Source organism: Haplochromis burtoni, unplaced genomic scaffold, assembly GCF_018398535.1.
Source record: "Haplochromis burtoni strain Fernald_Lab_line unplaced genomic scaffold, NCSU_Asbu1 Contig_500, whole genome shotgun sequence".
NCBI lineage: Eukaryota > Metazoa > Chordata > Actinopteri > Cichliformes > Cichlidae > Haplochromis > Haplochromis burtoni.
In genome coordinates, this window is record NW_024582861.1 from 260,888 (window position 1) to 277,341 (window position 16,454).

At 41.2% G+C, this 16,454-nt stretch overlaps 1 protein-coding gene across 1 annotated transcript in view; it reads right to left on the minus strand.

Moving 5' to 3' along the window:
• Window positions 1-16,454, minus strand: part of LOC102293840 (Na(+)/H(+) exchange regulatory cofactor NHE-RF1) — a gene marked incomplete in the record, with an annotated part of 37,043 nt that overhangs the window by 3,548 nt on the left and 17,041 nt on the right. The window contains 2 exon segments of the mRNA XM_042213949.1: window positions 179-210; window positions 323-476. Coding sequence (XP_042069883.1) covers window positions 179-210; window positions 323-476 — 186 coding nt within the window.

Below are 16,454 nucleotides of genomic sequence, written 5' to 3' on the forward strand. Positions count from 1 at the left end.
GTTAGGTTGTTTAACTGTGATAATGATCTGTTATTTTGGTAAATGTAGAAAAAAATAGCCTTTTAAAGGGCATCTAGTGGTGAGAACAAAATTTATTAGCATCGTGTGTGCGTGCATGCGTGCGTGCGTGCGTGCGTGCGTGCGTGTGTTTGTGTGTGTGCATGCAAGGGGTCCTTACCTTGTCTTCTGCCATTGGCTCTGGAAGAGGTCCTTCAAGAACAAACAAAACAGAAAAGTCCGCTTTTCACTCTGTTTCAAATTTTCCTCAGTATTATGTTTTGTACTTCTAAATATTAAGAAAACATAGTAAAAAGTGTGGTACCACTGATGTGTTCCTCAGTGGGCATAACATTGCATTTCTGGAAGAATTCCTCTGCCTCAATGTCAACCACCAGTAGCCTAGTCTCGTCTCCTCCGGCCTTTATGGCTGCCACCACCTCTGAGTGCTGCATCCCAGCCACAGACATACCATTAACCTGAAGAGACAACAGGAGAAACTTAGGAAAAAGTTCTTATTTTCTAAAATGATCCATTTTCAATGTTTCCCTCCAGAGACCGAAAGTTATAGCATGGCCCATTTTACTAAAGCCTGCTTATTATTTTCTCAGTTAACGGTTTGGAGAACAACCTTATCTTTGTATTTTTGATCATGATTTTTACGTGTTATAAATCAGTAAATAAGCAGAAACATTTTATTGTGTCCAACTTAAACACAAAGACTGAATAAATAGAGACTGTCTAACCAAAGGGAAGCAGAAATGATCTGAGTGTAAAATTGTTGCTCTCTAATTTTCTGTTATTGAAGGTTACACTTGGATTGTCGCTCGGCTGTTTCACAGGTAGGTTTGCTGTGTCTCTGAGGACGTTCCAGGAGACAGACAGAGCCCAGTGTCCTTAGCCCTGTGTTAACTGTCTGGTATGGTGGACTATGGATTTGCCATAGAATACTAGAACTGGCAGGTCCCCTACTGTGCTTTTTACAGATGAGAGAGAGGTTCACTCTAAGCACATGTGACAAACTTAGAAGTGTCTGGATAAGTCACTGAGAATGTTTCCTTTAATGTCATTCAGCACGAGTGATTTGATGGAGGGTCAGTGACGGTCTGGGGAAGCATATCCCTGGAGGGATGCAAAGACCTCTCTACAGGCCAGGCAACGGACTGTCGCGGCCTTTTACTTTCCAAACAAAAAATCCGAGGAAAGGCCGTGGGTGGCAACGGGAGGTTTGTTTTGCTACGCACTTCTGACTCCATTGTTTAAAATCATATGCCGTTTATTTCGGGAAAAAAAATACAAACAGAAATCAGCCAAATAACTTCTTAAAACTTAAACTTAAACGAAAGTTAACTTAATTTGTTTTAACAATTTCAAAAGTGGTCAAAAAATCATTTTCTAACCCTCCCGTCTTCCCATCTGACATTTGGCAAACAAAACAAAAAACCTCTTTACCACACCCATCCCGGGTGCTCTTCATCTCTTAATTAATGGGAGGGTCCATAAACTAATAAACCAATCACTTATCGAATGCTTATCCAATAAAATTAATTACAAATTAAGGTCAGTATATTCTTACACCTTCAAGGAAAAAACAAAAAATGAATACAAATTGCATTCTAAAAACATTCAACAAAAATGGCCACAACATTCCGGCCCCTAATTCCTGTGTAACATGAATTAATTCTTTCTAAGTGGCCATCACCAAATGCAATACCAATAACTTTCTTCAGCAGTCCATCCGTATAAGTCTTCTTAAAAAACAAAAACAAAAGAAAAGGTCAATGTTCTATGATTTCAAGTCTCTGATGTTCATGTGTTTGCTTTGTGTGTGTTCAAAGAAGGTGTATGTTGCATAATGGAGTGTAGAGCAAAGTGAGTGTCAGTGTTAATGTAGAGCCAGAGGTTCCAGAACTTGGCTCAGTTGGAGGCAAACATTCATTGTTTCCTCTAGATGGCCTCCACCAGGAGACATATTTTGTTGATTGGTCTCTCCAGCTCATTTGTTCGTGTCTTAACTCTAACACGGCGAACTACTCCGTGTGCATCGGCCATGGTTTCAGTGATGCGGCCAATGGGCCAAGAATTTCTTGGTGCAGCTCCATCAACAACAAGCACAACATCACCAATGCAAAAGTTCCTATGAATCTTGTTCCATTTCTGTCGTTCCTGCAACATAGGAAGGTATTCTTTCACCCACCTTTTCCAGAATAGATCCACAATATACTGGGCTTGTTTCCATCGTCTTCGCAGATACAGATCCTCTTTTTTAAATAAACCTGGTGGCAGCACAGGTTTGCCTTTTAACTGGAGCAAGTGATTTGGAGTAAGAGCTTCTACATCATTAGGATCGTCAGAAGAAGGTGTGATTGGGCGGTCATTCAGTATAGCCTCCACTTCACAAAAAACTGTATGCAAGGTTTCATCATCTAGTACTTGCTGGTTTGTGATAGAGTATAATATTCTCTTTATTTCTTGCACCAAGCGCTCCCATACTCCACCATGATGGGCCCCATAGGGCGGGTTAAAGGTCCACTTTATGCCATCCTGTGCTAAGCCTTTTTGGATTTTACTTTGGTTTAGCTCTAACATAGCTTGTTTTAACTCACGATTTGAGCTGACAAAGTTGGTTCCATTGTCTGACCGGATTTCTTTGACCTGTCCTCTGCGGCAGATGAATCTCCTGATGGCATTAATACAGGAGCCTGTATCAAGAGAATGTGCCACCTCAAGGTGGACTGCACGACAGGTTAGGCATGTGAAGAGAACTCCATACCTCTTAACAAGACTCCTGCCTCTCTTTACTTCTATTGGTCCAAAATAATCAACACCAACATAAGTAAATGGTGGAAGATCAGCTGAGATTCTGTCAATAGGAAGATCAGACATTTTCTGCTCACCTGGCTTTTGCCGTTGTTTTTGACACACTATGCAATCTCTGATTATTTTTCTAGCTGCTGAATTAGCATGAGGGATCCAGTATTGACGGCGAAGGGTTGAAAGCATGTGATTTCTTCCTCTGTGACCAATCTTTTCGTGAATATGCTGAAGAATAAGCTTTGAAACATGGCTTTCTTTTGGCAAAATTGCAGGATGTTTTGTTTCCTCAGGTAAATCCGCTTTGCTCAGTCTTCCACCCACTCTCAAGACACCATTAGCAACTACAGGATCAAGCTTATACAGATGACTTGACTTCCTTACAGTGCCGGAGTTTAGGGCAGTCATTTCATCAGCAAAATGTTTTCTCTGCACAAAGCTCACTATAGCTTCCTCAGCCTTGGACAAATCCTCAGTTTTGAGCAGAGTGTTCCATTTATCATCTTGCTTAACACATATTTGACTTCCACAGTGCGTGCCCAGCAACTTCTGTCTTTTCCTTGTTTGCAGTTTAAGTCTTTCTTTTACTTTCAGGATCCATGCCACACACCTTTTTAATTTTGTCCAGCTGGAGAAGTACAACAGCAGCTTAGTAGTGGGACACACATCTTCTTTCAGCACAGCTGCACACAACACTTTTACTTCTGGGTCAGCTTCCAAATGGACAGATACACAATTCATGCCTACAGGCCAGTGAACAACAGGTTTACTGAGAAATTCTGGACCACTGATCCAGGTGGAAGATTTCAGGAAACAGCCAACTGTCATTCCTCGAGAGGCTGCATCAGCTGGATTCAGCTTTGAACTGATGTACCTCCACTGCTCAACTTTTGTTAAAGCATGAATGGTGGAAACTCTATTAGCTACATACGTTTTGAACCGTGTGGTTGTGTTTGCAATGTACTGTAGCACAGTTGTGCTGTCAGACCAAAAGACTGACTCACTCAGATTAAGATTGAGTTCAACTGATAGCATTTTGTCCAAGCGCACAGCTAAAACTGCAGCAGCCAGCTCAAGACGTGGGATGGTGACTTGTTTTAACGGCGCCACCCTTGCTTTACCAATAATAAAGGAAACACACACTTCCTGCTTGCTATTAGATAGTCTAAGATATGATACAGCACCATACCCAGTTTCACTGGCATCACAAAAGTGATGCAGCTGAGCACTTTTTATCTCCCCAAATCCTTTGGGTGTGACACATCTACTAATACTAAACTTGTTAAGAAGAACTAAATCCTTAACCCATTTTTGCCAAGTTTGTGCCATTTCTGCTGGTATTGTCTCATCCCAGCCAAACCTCAGTTTACATAGATGTTGCAGAATTTGTTTTGCAGGCAGAATGACTGGAGCTAAGAAACCCAAAGTTGGTTGTCATCAGCAGTCTTTAGTAGTGCATAGGTGGCACAGCTGGGGGAGGATACTGCACCAAAAATGTGGACTAGCATTCTATGTTCCACCAGCTGTTTTGTGATGTCACCATCGGGCCACCAGAGAAAACGTAAAAAGTTTACGTGTTCCTCAGCTACTCTGACCTGATGAAACATCCCTTTAATGTCTGTCATAAGCGCTATTGGACCCTGCCGAAAGCGAATCAGCACACCTAATAAAGTGCTAGTCAGATCTGGGCCTTGTAATAGCTCTTTGTTCAGTGATGTTCCAGAAAATGTTGAAGCACAATCATACACAACACGCAGTGTTTTCTTGCGGGGGTGGTAGACCCCATGATGAGGTATATACCACACCTTTCCTTCCTCATTCTTCAACTGTTCTTGTGGTATGATTTCTGAATGTCCCTCCATACTAACATTGTGCATGAATTCTTTGTATTCTTCAAAGAATAACTGATCCTTCTGAAACCGTTTTAGCAGATATTGCGCCCTCTGCTGAGCCACCTGCTTGTTGTTTGGCATTCTTACTTCAGGTTTACGAAAGGGTAATTTCAAGTAATAATGGCCATCCTTAAGTACAGCTGACTCTGACATTATGTTCATGAACTGTTTATCTTCTACAGACATTTCTGCACGCTCATTACACTGGTTCTCCACAAAATCTTGATTATACTGCTTAACCAGCATTTCCTCTAAACTACTTATAGAAATGCGGTTTACCTGGACAAAATTAGCATCATGCTCATCCTTTTCACTACCCTGATTGAGTGGCCCATTGACAACCCAACCGAGACGAGTTAGCACAGCATAGGGTCCATTACCCTCACTGTTAATGATTCTCCAAGGTTCCAGCGCTTTGGGAGAATTTACACCAATAAGCAGCCCAATGCCAGCATTTATCGGTGTCAACTCAACATCCTTTAAGTAAGGCCATTTTCTTAAGTTTTCTTCTTTAGGGATATTTTCTTTAGTGACAGGAATAAACTTTTGAGTGTACACATCAGGCAACCTCAAATACTCATTCTGTTTCAAAGCAGCTACTTCCATACCAAAAAGTTTATAGCTACTTACTGGCCTTTCCTGACCCATAGTCTTTAACATGATTTCCACTTTTTTTCCAGATGCATTTAACTGCATCATCAACGCCTCAGTGCAAAAAGTTGCAGAGCTGCCGGGATCAAGAAAGGCGTACGTCTCCACAACCTTCGTCCCATTTTCCAACTTCACTTTTACTGGAACAACTGACAAGGCACATTCATTAGACCCGGCCCCAGTATGGCTACCAAAGTTCAAAGAAACAAGAGCATTTGAGACTGATGATTCCTTACATTCAGCTTTAGCTGCTTGCCACTGCCGTTCTTTTGAGTCTATGTGAAGAACAGTAGGGTGATTTTTGTTACAGGTGTGGCACGTCAAACGATGTGGACAAGCTTTACTCATGTGGCCTCTCTTTAAGCAACCAAAGCATAAACCTTTACTCTTAAGGAATGTCACCTTTTCTTTGTTGGCTTTTAGTTTGAATGAGTCACATACGTCCAAAAAATGAGTTTGGTCACAAAACAAGCACCGAGTTTGATCTAACCCTTTATCTTCATGGTTTATCTGAATCCGTTCCGGTTTGTCATTGTTCTGTTCTGAAACTACAGCAACAGAAGTAGCAAAGCTACTGCTTTTAGTTTTAAGCGGTGTCTTTGATGGTTTTGAAGCCATCTTTTCTTTTGTGTTTTGACTCTCTCCAAAAACAGGATCTAATGCAGCTCTTGTTTGCTTTTCAAGAAAATCAAGAAGATCTTTAAATCCTGCTCTGCGATCGCACTTTTCTGTTATATCAACGATTATTAGTCGCCATTTATCACGAAGTCTAAAAGGCAACTTTGAAACAAGAATCCTCATATTGGTTGAATTTTCCAGCTCATCAAGAAACCCAGCTTCATCCATTGTGTTGAAGCAGCTTCTTAGAAAGAATGTGTAAGCACGTAATGCTGAAGCATCATCAGACTTTAAAACTGACCAGTTAAGAGCCTTGTCTATAAATGCAGACGTTATCTTTGCTCTGTTACCAAAGTTCCACTCAAGCTGCCTTTTTGCCTCAACATAAGCTGTCTGTGGACTCATGTGCATACAACTTCTCACTAAAATTCTGGGCTGTCCTGTAGTAAACTGTTCTAAATAATAAAGCCTATCTTGCATGTTATCAGTTTTAGTTTCTATTCCTTGCTCAAAAGCCTTAAGAAAGGATCTAAAACGCAAAGGATCACCACCAAAAACAGGAATGTCTATAGCTGGAAGCAGTGACAACCTCTGTTGGTTTACAAGCATCTGAGTAATTTCATTTTGCTTTGTCATAATCTCTATTAGGGCACTGCTGTGAACATCAACCTGTGAAGAGATTGGCCTTGGGCTTTCCCCTTCTGGTTTGACCTTAGCAGGTGCATGTGTCTCTAGGGGCATTGGCAAAGGAGAATGAACTAAAGGGGCTTTCTTTGTTCTTGGAGCCTTTCGAGCTGTAGCAGCAGGTATGAACTCAGTAGATGTTCCAGAAGGCGCTGTAATCCCGCCTTCTGATTCAACCTCAGCCCTGGATGCAAGGCTCTGCCGATCCTGAGCAGAGGTGAGAATTTGCCTTTTTGCATCAGCCTTAACCAACTTAGTTCTTAGAGCCAATGCTTCTTTTCTTGCTTTTAATTGAACTTCTTCCAGTTCGAGCGCATGTTTTTCTTGCAGTGCGTCCACCTCCGCTTTTAAAGCGGCTCTTTCCACTTCAGCTTCCATCAGCGCAATTGAAGCCGCACGCGAGCTTTTACTCCTTAAACTTAAGGCTGCAGTAACATTACTGGGCGCTTTACTAGAGCCCTTGCTGATAGATTTAGCAACTCGTTCAGAAATCATGTCGCTCGCTTCTTGCGCTACTTGTGAGACACTATCATGCGGCGCAATGTCACTGTCATGAGATGCTACCTTTGATTCAACATTAGAGGCTGCAACTTCATCCTTTTGTGGATCAGGGTCTGCATTCATCCAAGTGTCGATTTCATGCAGAAAGTCTTTAAAACTGATCAGCTTAGGTTCATACCAATCGCTGTGATCTGTTTCTTTTTCATCATCGTTCAGCAATTTTTGAACTGAAGTCTGTAAGTCCATAAACTCTCCCAAATAATCATTAAATGTTCTCATGTGTTCATCTATGGAGGCTTTTGATTCTCCAGCATCAATGAGAGCATTAATGTCATTTCGTTTTCTTGTCAGAACGCCAAGCTTCGCTCTGCGTTTTTTAATTAAATTAAAAAGCTCTCTTTCTTGTTCCTCCATTTTAACCAGAAAATTCGTTTCACAAGGTCCAAAAGATAATTGTTTAATACAAATGTTTCATGTTGCAGCTCAGCATCTCGGTTGATCCAAACAAAGTTTCGCATTTACTCACGAACTTTGCGTTATTTTTTCAGTCCATTCTGCGAAGATCCAGTCTTCCAAGTCCAATCTTGCAAGCTTTTCCATCTTCCAAGTTGACATCCAAGCGAGTCAAAATGATTTTTTGACTTAAATGTCGCGGCCTTTTACTTTCCAAACAAAAAATCCGAGGAAAGGCCGTGGGTGGCAACGGGAGGTTTGTTTTGCTACGCACTTCTGACTCCATTGTTTAAAATCATATGCCGTTTATTTCGGGAAAAAAAATACAAACAGAAATCAGCCAAATAACTTCTTAAAACTTAAACTTAAACGAAAGTTAACTTAATTTGTTTTAACAATTTCAAAAGTGGTCAAAAAATCATTTTCTAACCCTCCCGTCTTCCCATCTGACATTTGGCAAACAAAAAACAAAAGCTCTTTACCACACCCATCCCGGGTGCTCTTCATCTCTTAATTAATGGGAGGGTCCATAAACTAATAAACCAATCACTTATCGAATGCTTATCCAATAAAATTAATTACAAATTAAGGTCAGTATATTCTTACACCTTCAAGGAAAAAACAAAAAATGAATACAAATTGCATTCTAAAAACATTCAACAAAAATGGCCACAACAGGCACCCTGACTGCTATTAGGTGTTGGGATGAAATCCTTGGACCGACCGTCAGATGCTACAGCGATGCAGTAGATGCAAGGTTCCAACATTCTGTGCACAGACTATTCGGGCAGAATGTTCATGCGAAGTGTTTGTGCCCAACATCCTGTGTGCGGGATGTTCATACCCAACCACTGACTGGCCCCCATGTTCGCCTGACCAATAGACCCAATAGAACAACTCTGGGATATTATATTTGGATCCATCCGACGCCGCCAGGTTGCATCTTAGAGAGTCCAGGAGCTCTGGTCCAGATCTTGGAGGACATCCCGCAGGACAATATCCATCTCTTCATTCGGAGCATGTCCTTATGTTGTCAGGCATGCATACAAGCACAAAAACTACTGAGTACAATTCTAAGTTGCTGCAATGAAATTTCAGCAAACTATACTAGCCTGCCACATCATTTTTACACTTGGATTTTCAGGGTGTCTATAATTCAGCTTTGAATTCAGTAAGTTAATTTTTTACTTCCATCAAACGATGTGGCATTCTTTGATTCCAAACATGTTATTTATTTTTGATTTTTTTTTTTTTTAAAAAGTTCTTTATTCAATGATTCAATGAGTACGATGCATATATGAATTCGATTTAGCTTTCAGTTTCAGTATCCAATTTTTACCATGCTCATTCTTTATTAGTACAACATTATTACTCACTTTTTATTATTCTTGATTTACTTCTAATGACAGAATGTTTCAACTTGACTTGGCGTGCTCAATGACAGCGACAGAATTTAGCCAGCTGATGCAGTTACTAAAACCAGCATGAAAACTAACCCTTTATTATAGTTTAGCAAATTGAAAAAATCTGAAACATGTACGTGTTTACCTAGATTGTGTGTGAGCTTTTACTATTGTCTGTTATCAAAGATATTGGTAATACTAACAAAGCAGAATGAAAAGCTACTGTTTATTTAACTAACTAAACAAACTGATTGGTTTACCTCATTCTGCGATCAGAACTCCCTGTGAGTGCATAGCAGTTAGTACCAACCATTTTATGTCATCACTGACAATGTCACAAAATCTCTGAAGTGCCCAAGAGAGCGTGTTGGTAGAACGTAGGGTAGATGCTATAAACAACTTCTTTTTGTTGAGCATGACTATGTTAAAAGCATATTTCTTGGTTTGGAAATCTATGCACTTATTTTCTTTATATTTCTCTTCATCGCCCCAGTCACTTGTTACATTCTCTAAGAAGTTTTTTGGTGCAGGTCGCTTAACGTGGAAAGAGGGTTCTTCTTCCCCACAATTGCCAAGTTATTGGTAAAAGGAGACTGATTGCTGGTGTTCTGTCTCTAATATTGGGAGAATATATACATATCTTTAGATGAGTACTATTGTGAAATTGGAGCCACATAAATAAAACTGAATAAAACGAATCAGGATATTTAACACATGGTGGAGAGCATCATTCCTTTTTCTTGCATTCATCTAACAGTAAGTTAACTGGCTTACTTTGGCAAAGAGTTTCTTTGGACAAGTGGAAATACTCAGATCCATTGTCTGTAGGCTGTCACTGCCCATTCACACAGAGGACTACATATCAAGTCAGTGAACTGTCATGACAATGGAATGGACACCCTAAAGGAGATTAATGGCACTGGTGATGGCTAATATTGTGTCATACTACGAGCAGTGTTGTACTAGAATACTCCCAGAGTTGAAACTGATTAAGCACCCAGGGAGATAAGTCACTGAGGAATTTTTGTGGGAGGAAAATCGGAGACGTTTCACCAGCTCCCACACAGGAACATCAGGAGATGGTACAGAACACCCTGCTTCAGAACCTTGACATGAACTTCCAGGACTGCCCACAAGACTCTGAGATATTACACTAAAATTCAGCTTTTAAATCTTTACAATATCCCAAATGTAGCCTTTCTCTCCCATGCATGGGAGAAGCCCGAGTGGACAGTTTGAAAGCTTCTAATTCAGCCGACAGACATGTTAAGCAGATTAACTATAAAGGATTATTGTCTCTCCCACACACTTAATGAGGCAGAGAATACCGATTTCTCCTTTACACCACATATAAACAAAGAAGCTTCTTAATAGTTCGGCTTCTGCTAATATTTCATTCAGTTTCTCATTTTCACACTGAAGTAATAGGATTACAGCTGATATATATATGGCTAAGCACGCACACACACGACACACACACACACATACACACACACACACACATACACACACACGACACACACTCAGACACACACACATACACACACACACGAAGTTGTTTAACTTTCATTTATAGTCAGCCTTTAAGGCAACTGTTCTGTGTTTGGCACTTTTAAACATAAGCATGCAAGGGGTCCTTACCTTGTCTTCTGCCATTGGCTCTGGAAGAGGTCCTTCAAGAACAAACAAAACAGAAAAGTCCGCTTTTCACTCTGTTTCAAATAATTTTCCTCAGTATTATGTTTTGTACTTCTAAATATTAAGAAAACATAGTAAAAAGTGTGGTACCACTGATGTGTTCCTCAGTGGGCATAACATTGCATTTCTGGAAGAATTCCTCTGCCTCAATGTCAACCACCAGTAGCCTAGTCTCGTCTCCTCCGGCCTTTATGGCTGCCACCACCTCTGAGTGCTGCATCCCAGCCACAGACATACCATTAACCTGAAGAGACAACAGGAGAAACTTAGGAAAAAGTTCTTATTTTCTAAAATGATCCATTTTCAATGTTTCCCTCCAGAGACTGAAAGTTATAGCATGGCCCATTTTACTAAAGCCTGCTTATTATTTTCTCAGTTAACGGTTTGGAGAACAACCTTATCTTTGTATTTTTGATCATGATTTTTACGTGTTATAAATCAGTAAATAAGCAGAAACATTTTATTGTGTCCAACTTAAACACAAAGACTGAATAAATAGAGACTGTCTAACCAAAGGGAAGCAGAAATGATCTGAGTGTAAAATTGTTGCTCTCTAATTTTCTGTTATTGAAGGTTACACTTGGATTGTCGCTCGGCTGTTTCACAGGTAGGTTTGCTGTGTCTCTGAGGACGTTCCAGGAGACAGACAGAGCCCAGTGTCCTTAGCCCTGTGTTAACTGTCTGGTATGGTGGACTATGGATTTGCCATAGAATACTAGAACTGGCAGGTCCCCTACTGTGCTTTTTACAGATGAGAGAGAGGTTCACTCTAAGCACATGTGACAAACTTAGAAGTGTCTGGATAAGTCACTGAGAATGTTTCCTTTAATGTCATTCAGCACGAGTGATTTGATGGAGGGTCAGTGACGGTCTGGGGAAGCATATCCCTGGAGGGATGCAAAGACCTCTCTACAGGCCAGGCAACGGCACCCTGACTGCTATTAGGTGTTGGGATGAAATCCTTGGACCGACCGTCAGATGCTACAGCGATGCAGTAGATGCAAGGTTCCAACATTCTGTGCACAGACTATTCGGGCAGAATGTTCATGCGAAGTGTTTGTGCCCAACATCCTGTGTGCGGGATGTTCATACCCAACCACTGACTGGCCCCCATGTTCGCCTGACCAATAGACCCAATAGAACAACTCTGGGATATTATATTTGGATCCATCCGACGCCGCCAGGTTGCATCTTAGAGAGTCCAGGAGCTCTGGTCCAGATCTTGGAGGACATCCCGCAGGACAATATCCATCTCTTCATTCGGAGCATGTCCTTATGTTGTCAGGCATGCATACAAGCACAAAAACTACTGAGTACAATTCTAAGTTGCTGCAATGAAATTTCAGCAAACTATACTAGCCTGCCACATCATTTTTACACTTGGATTTTCAGGGTGTCTATAATTCAGCTTTGAATTCAGTAAGTTAATTTTTTACTTCCATCAAACGATGTGGCATTCTTTGATTCCAAACATGTTATTTATTTTTGATTTTTTTTTTTAAAAAAAAAGTTCTTTATTCAATGATTCAATGAGTACGATGCATATATGAATTCGATTTAGCTTTCAGTTTCAGTATCCAATTTTTACCATGCTCATTCTTTATTAGTACAACATTATTACTCACTTTTTATTATTCTTGATTTACTTCTAATGACAGAATGTTTCAACTTGACTTGGCGTGCTCAATGACAGCGACAGAATTTAGCCAGCTGATGCAGTTACTAAAACCAGCATGAAAACTAACCCTTTATTATAGTTTAGCAAATTGAAAAAATCTGAAACATGTACGTGTTTACCTAGATTGTGTGTGAGCTTTTACTATTGTCTGTTATCAAAGATATTGGTAATACTAACAAAGCAGAATGAAAAGCTACTGTTTATTTAACTAACTAAACAAACTGATTGGTTTACCTCATTCTGCGATCAGAACTCCCTGTGAGTGCATAGCAGTTAGTACCAACCATTTTATGTCATCACTGACAATGTCACAAAATCTCTGAAGTGCCCAAGAGAGCGTGTTGGTAGAACGTAGGGTAGATGCTATAAACAACTTCTTTTTGTTGAGCATGACTATGTTAAAAGCATATTTCTTGGTTTGGAAATCTATGCACTTATTTTCTTTATATTTCTCTTCATCGCCCCAGTCACTTGTTACATTCTCTAAGAAGTTTTTTGGTGCAGGTCGCTTAACGTGGAAAGAGGGTTCTTCTTCCCCACAATTGCCAAGTTATTGGTAAAAGGAGACTGATTGCTGGTGTTCTGTCTCTAATATTGGGAGAATATATACATATCTTTAGATGAGTACTATTGTGAAATTGGAGCCACATAAATAAAACTGAATAAAACGAATCAGGATATTTAACACATGGTGGAGAGCATCATTCCTTTTTCTTGCATTCATCTAACAGTAAGTTAACCGGCTTACTTTGGCAAAGAGTTTCTTTGGACAAGTGGAAATACTCAGATCCATTGTCTGTAGGCTGTCACTGCCCATTCACACAGAGGACTACATATCAAGTCAGTGAACTGTCATGACAATGGAATGGACACCCTAAAGGAGATTAATGGCACTGGTGATGGCTAATATTGTGTCATACTACGAGCAGTGTTGTACTAGAATACTCCCAGAGTTGAAACTGATTAAGCACCCAGGGAGATAAGTCACTGAGGAATTTTTGTGGGAGGAAAATCGGAGACGTTTCACCAGCTCCCACACAGGAACATCAGGAGATGGTACAGAACACCCTGCTTCAGAACCTTGACATGAACTTCCAGGACTGCCCATAAGACTCTGAGATATTACACTAAAATTCAGCTTTTAAATCTTTACAATATCCCAAATGTAGCCTTTCTCTCCCATGCATGGGAGAAGCCCGAGTGGACAGTTTGAAAGCTTCTAATTCAGCCGACAGACATGTTAAGCAGATTAACTATAAAGGATTATTGTCTCTCCCACACACTTAATGAGGCAGAGAATACCGATTTCTCCTTTACACCACATATAAACAAAGAAGCTTCTTAATAGTTCGGCTTCTGCTAATATTTCATTCAGTTTCTCATTTTCACACTGAAGTAATAGGATTACAGCTGATATATATATGGCTAACACAGCTAAAACACACACACACACACACACACACACACACACACACACACACACACACACACACACACACACACACACACACACACACACACACACGAAAGTTGTTTAACTTTCATTATAGTCACCTTAAGGCAACTGTTGCTGTGTTTGGCACTTTTAAACCATAAAACGAGCCCTTTTAATCTGCGGTTGTGACTGGTTCTCCTTAAGAATTTGTTTTCAGACTTTTCCTAATATGCCATCTCAAAGAGCTTTATCACAATTTATCAATTTAAGTTTTTGACTACAAATCCTACAATTACGTAGAATACCTTTAACTTTCTGAGCTTACTGGTGTTTTAATTTTGCACCAAAATTATTGTGGCTCGGACTTCCCAAATGCCTCAGCAGCGTTGCACTCTATAGCGACGGGATACTGGCATTGCCTATCCCTAGCCTGGTAGAGGAGTTTAAATGTGCAAAAGTGAAGCTTGAGATGTCACTCACAGACTCCCGGGACCCCATAATGAGAGGTACTGCTCCCACCCTAGCAACGGGGAGGAAGTGGAACCTGCCACATCTGTGCTACAGGCCAAATCTCCTCTTCGACATCGTGACGTGGTGGGTCACATCCAGCAGGGCAGAGGAGGATTCGGTCTTGGAGCAGTAATACCTCGGTGGCAACAGGCATCTGTAACCGAATGTCGAAAGTAGTGGAGGAGGTGCGACGACAGGAGGAAACAGTCAGACATGCTAGAGCCGTAGCGCTGGCCAAGCAGGGTCGCTGGATGAATTGGGAGAGTGTTGAAAAGAGGAAACTCATGGAGTGAAATCTGGGGAATGAAGTCTAATAGACTAAGTTTCATCATCCGAGCCACGTACGATGTGCTACCTTCTCCAATAAATCTGCAGATGTGGTTTGGAAAGGACCCAGCCTACCTCCTGTGTACAGTCCCAGCCACACTCAAGCATATCTTGGCTGGTTGTAGGACTAGCCTTACTCAGGGCAGATACACATGGAGACACAACCAGGTTCTCAGGTGTCTGGCTGAGAAAGTTGAGCGCAAAAGGAAATCCATCAACGCTCAACCCTTCACGAAGCAAGAGGACCGTCAATTTTCATCAGCATTTGTCCGGGAGGGAGACGAGCCGAGGTCGAACCCCTCAACCCCAGACCTGGGCCGCTGAAGGTTGCCAGGGATTGGCAAATGCAAGTGGACTTGGATCAGAGGCTAATTTTTCCCACAGAGATCGTAACAACAACTCTGCGACCAGACCTCGTCCTTTGGTCTAACTCCCATAAACTTGCGTATGTCATTGAGCTGATGGTACCATGGGAGGAAGCAATTGAGCGTAAGAAGCTGCGGTATGCCAACTTGGCAGCTGAGGCAGAGGACAGAGGCTGGAAGATCAAGGTGCGCCCGGTGGAAGTGGGGTACAGGGGCTTTGTTGCCAGTACAACAGCAAAAGTTCTTAGAGAGATTTGGATCAGAGGACAGGCGCAACGGCAGGCTATAAGAGAACTAGCTAACACTGCTGAGAGGACCAGTCACTGGCTATGGCTAAAACGGGCTGACATCACTTGGGCAGCTAAGGCAGTCAGCTAACCGCGATACACATGCCAAGGATTGATCGACTGGTGGTGTGCCTGCCACAACAGAGGGTGTCGAAAGGGTAAAACATAACATTAGAATTTTTGGTGGTTGACTGCTACAGCTGTCTCAGGGCCTCCTGGGGACTGTGCAGTTAACCTCATGGTAGTAAAACTAAAAGAAGACTGAAAAATGTTCCGCTCTTCTCCCCTCTGCTCTTCTCCCCTTTTCTGGGAGGCAGTGGGGAGGTAGAGCGTACAGCCTGATCCAGCGGGGAGGTGTGGGAAGCGAGATCGGGCGCCCCCCTTCCGGCTCTCGTCTCTGCTCTCTCCTATCTTATCTTATCTTACTTGTCTTACTCCTCTCTGTCACCTTTTCTGTCTCTTTGAAGAAATGAGGCTCCATAAATGCTAAAGAGGTAAGTATTTCTCAGTTGCAGTGAATAGATAGAATAAACTGTAGAAAATTAAACAGGAGAGAGAAGAAGAGAAAAACAATTTTAACATAAACCAGTGACACACTCCGGGGTCTGATCAACCCTGGCAGAGCCTCCTTGGATGAGGGTGTCTAGTGATAATGGCCGAAACACCTGATGAATCCAAGGTCCACTACTGACGATGTGTCCCATATTTGAACAATTTGGATCAGATTTCTAATCCCTAAACCTATCCAGGGAAAATGGCAGGTTAGGTTGGGTAAAAGAACAAAAGTTGAGGCACACAACAATGTACGCTGCTGGTGAAGTTTCTGGGCTCACTGGGCTGCTTTCCTCATAACAGCCATCCCTCAAGATTTTCTCCATTAAAAGCAATGCATTGTCTGGGATTGTAACATCTAGTCCTTTACTGAATCATGTCAAAAATCTTTCTTCCCCCAATGTTATACTTCCCTCAGTATTATTTTCAATATTCTTTGAATGTCACATTGTTTTCTTCTTCTTCTTCTTATATCGTCTTTCCTTACACTCAGTAATAAAATCCAACTTTGATCACAAAGTTTCACACTAATTTTCAAACATAATTGTCTTTGATCTTCTTGGTTATTGTTGCTATTTAACAACAACAA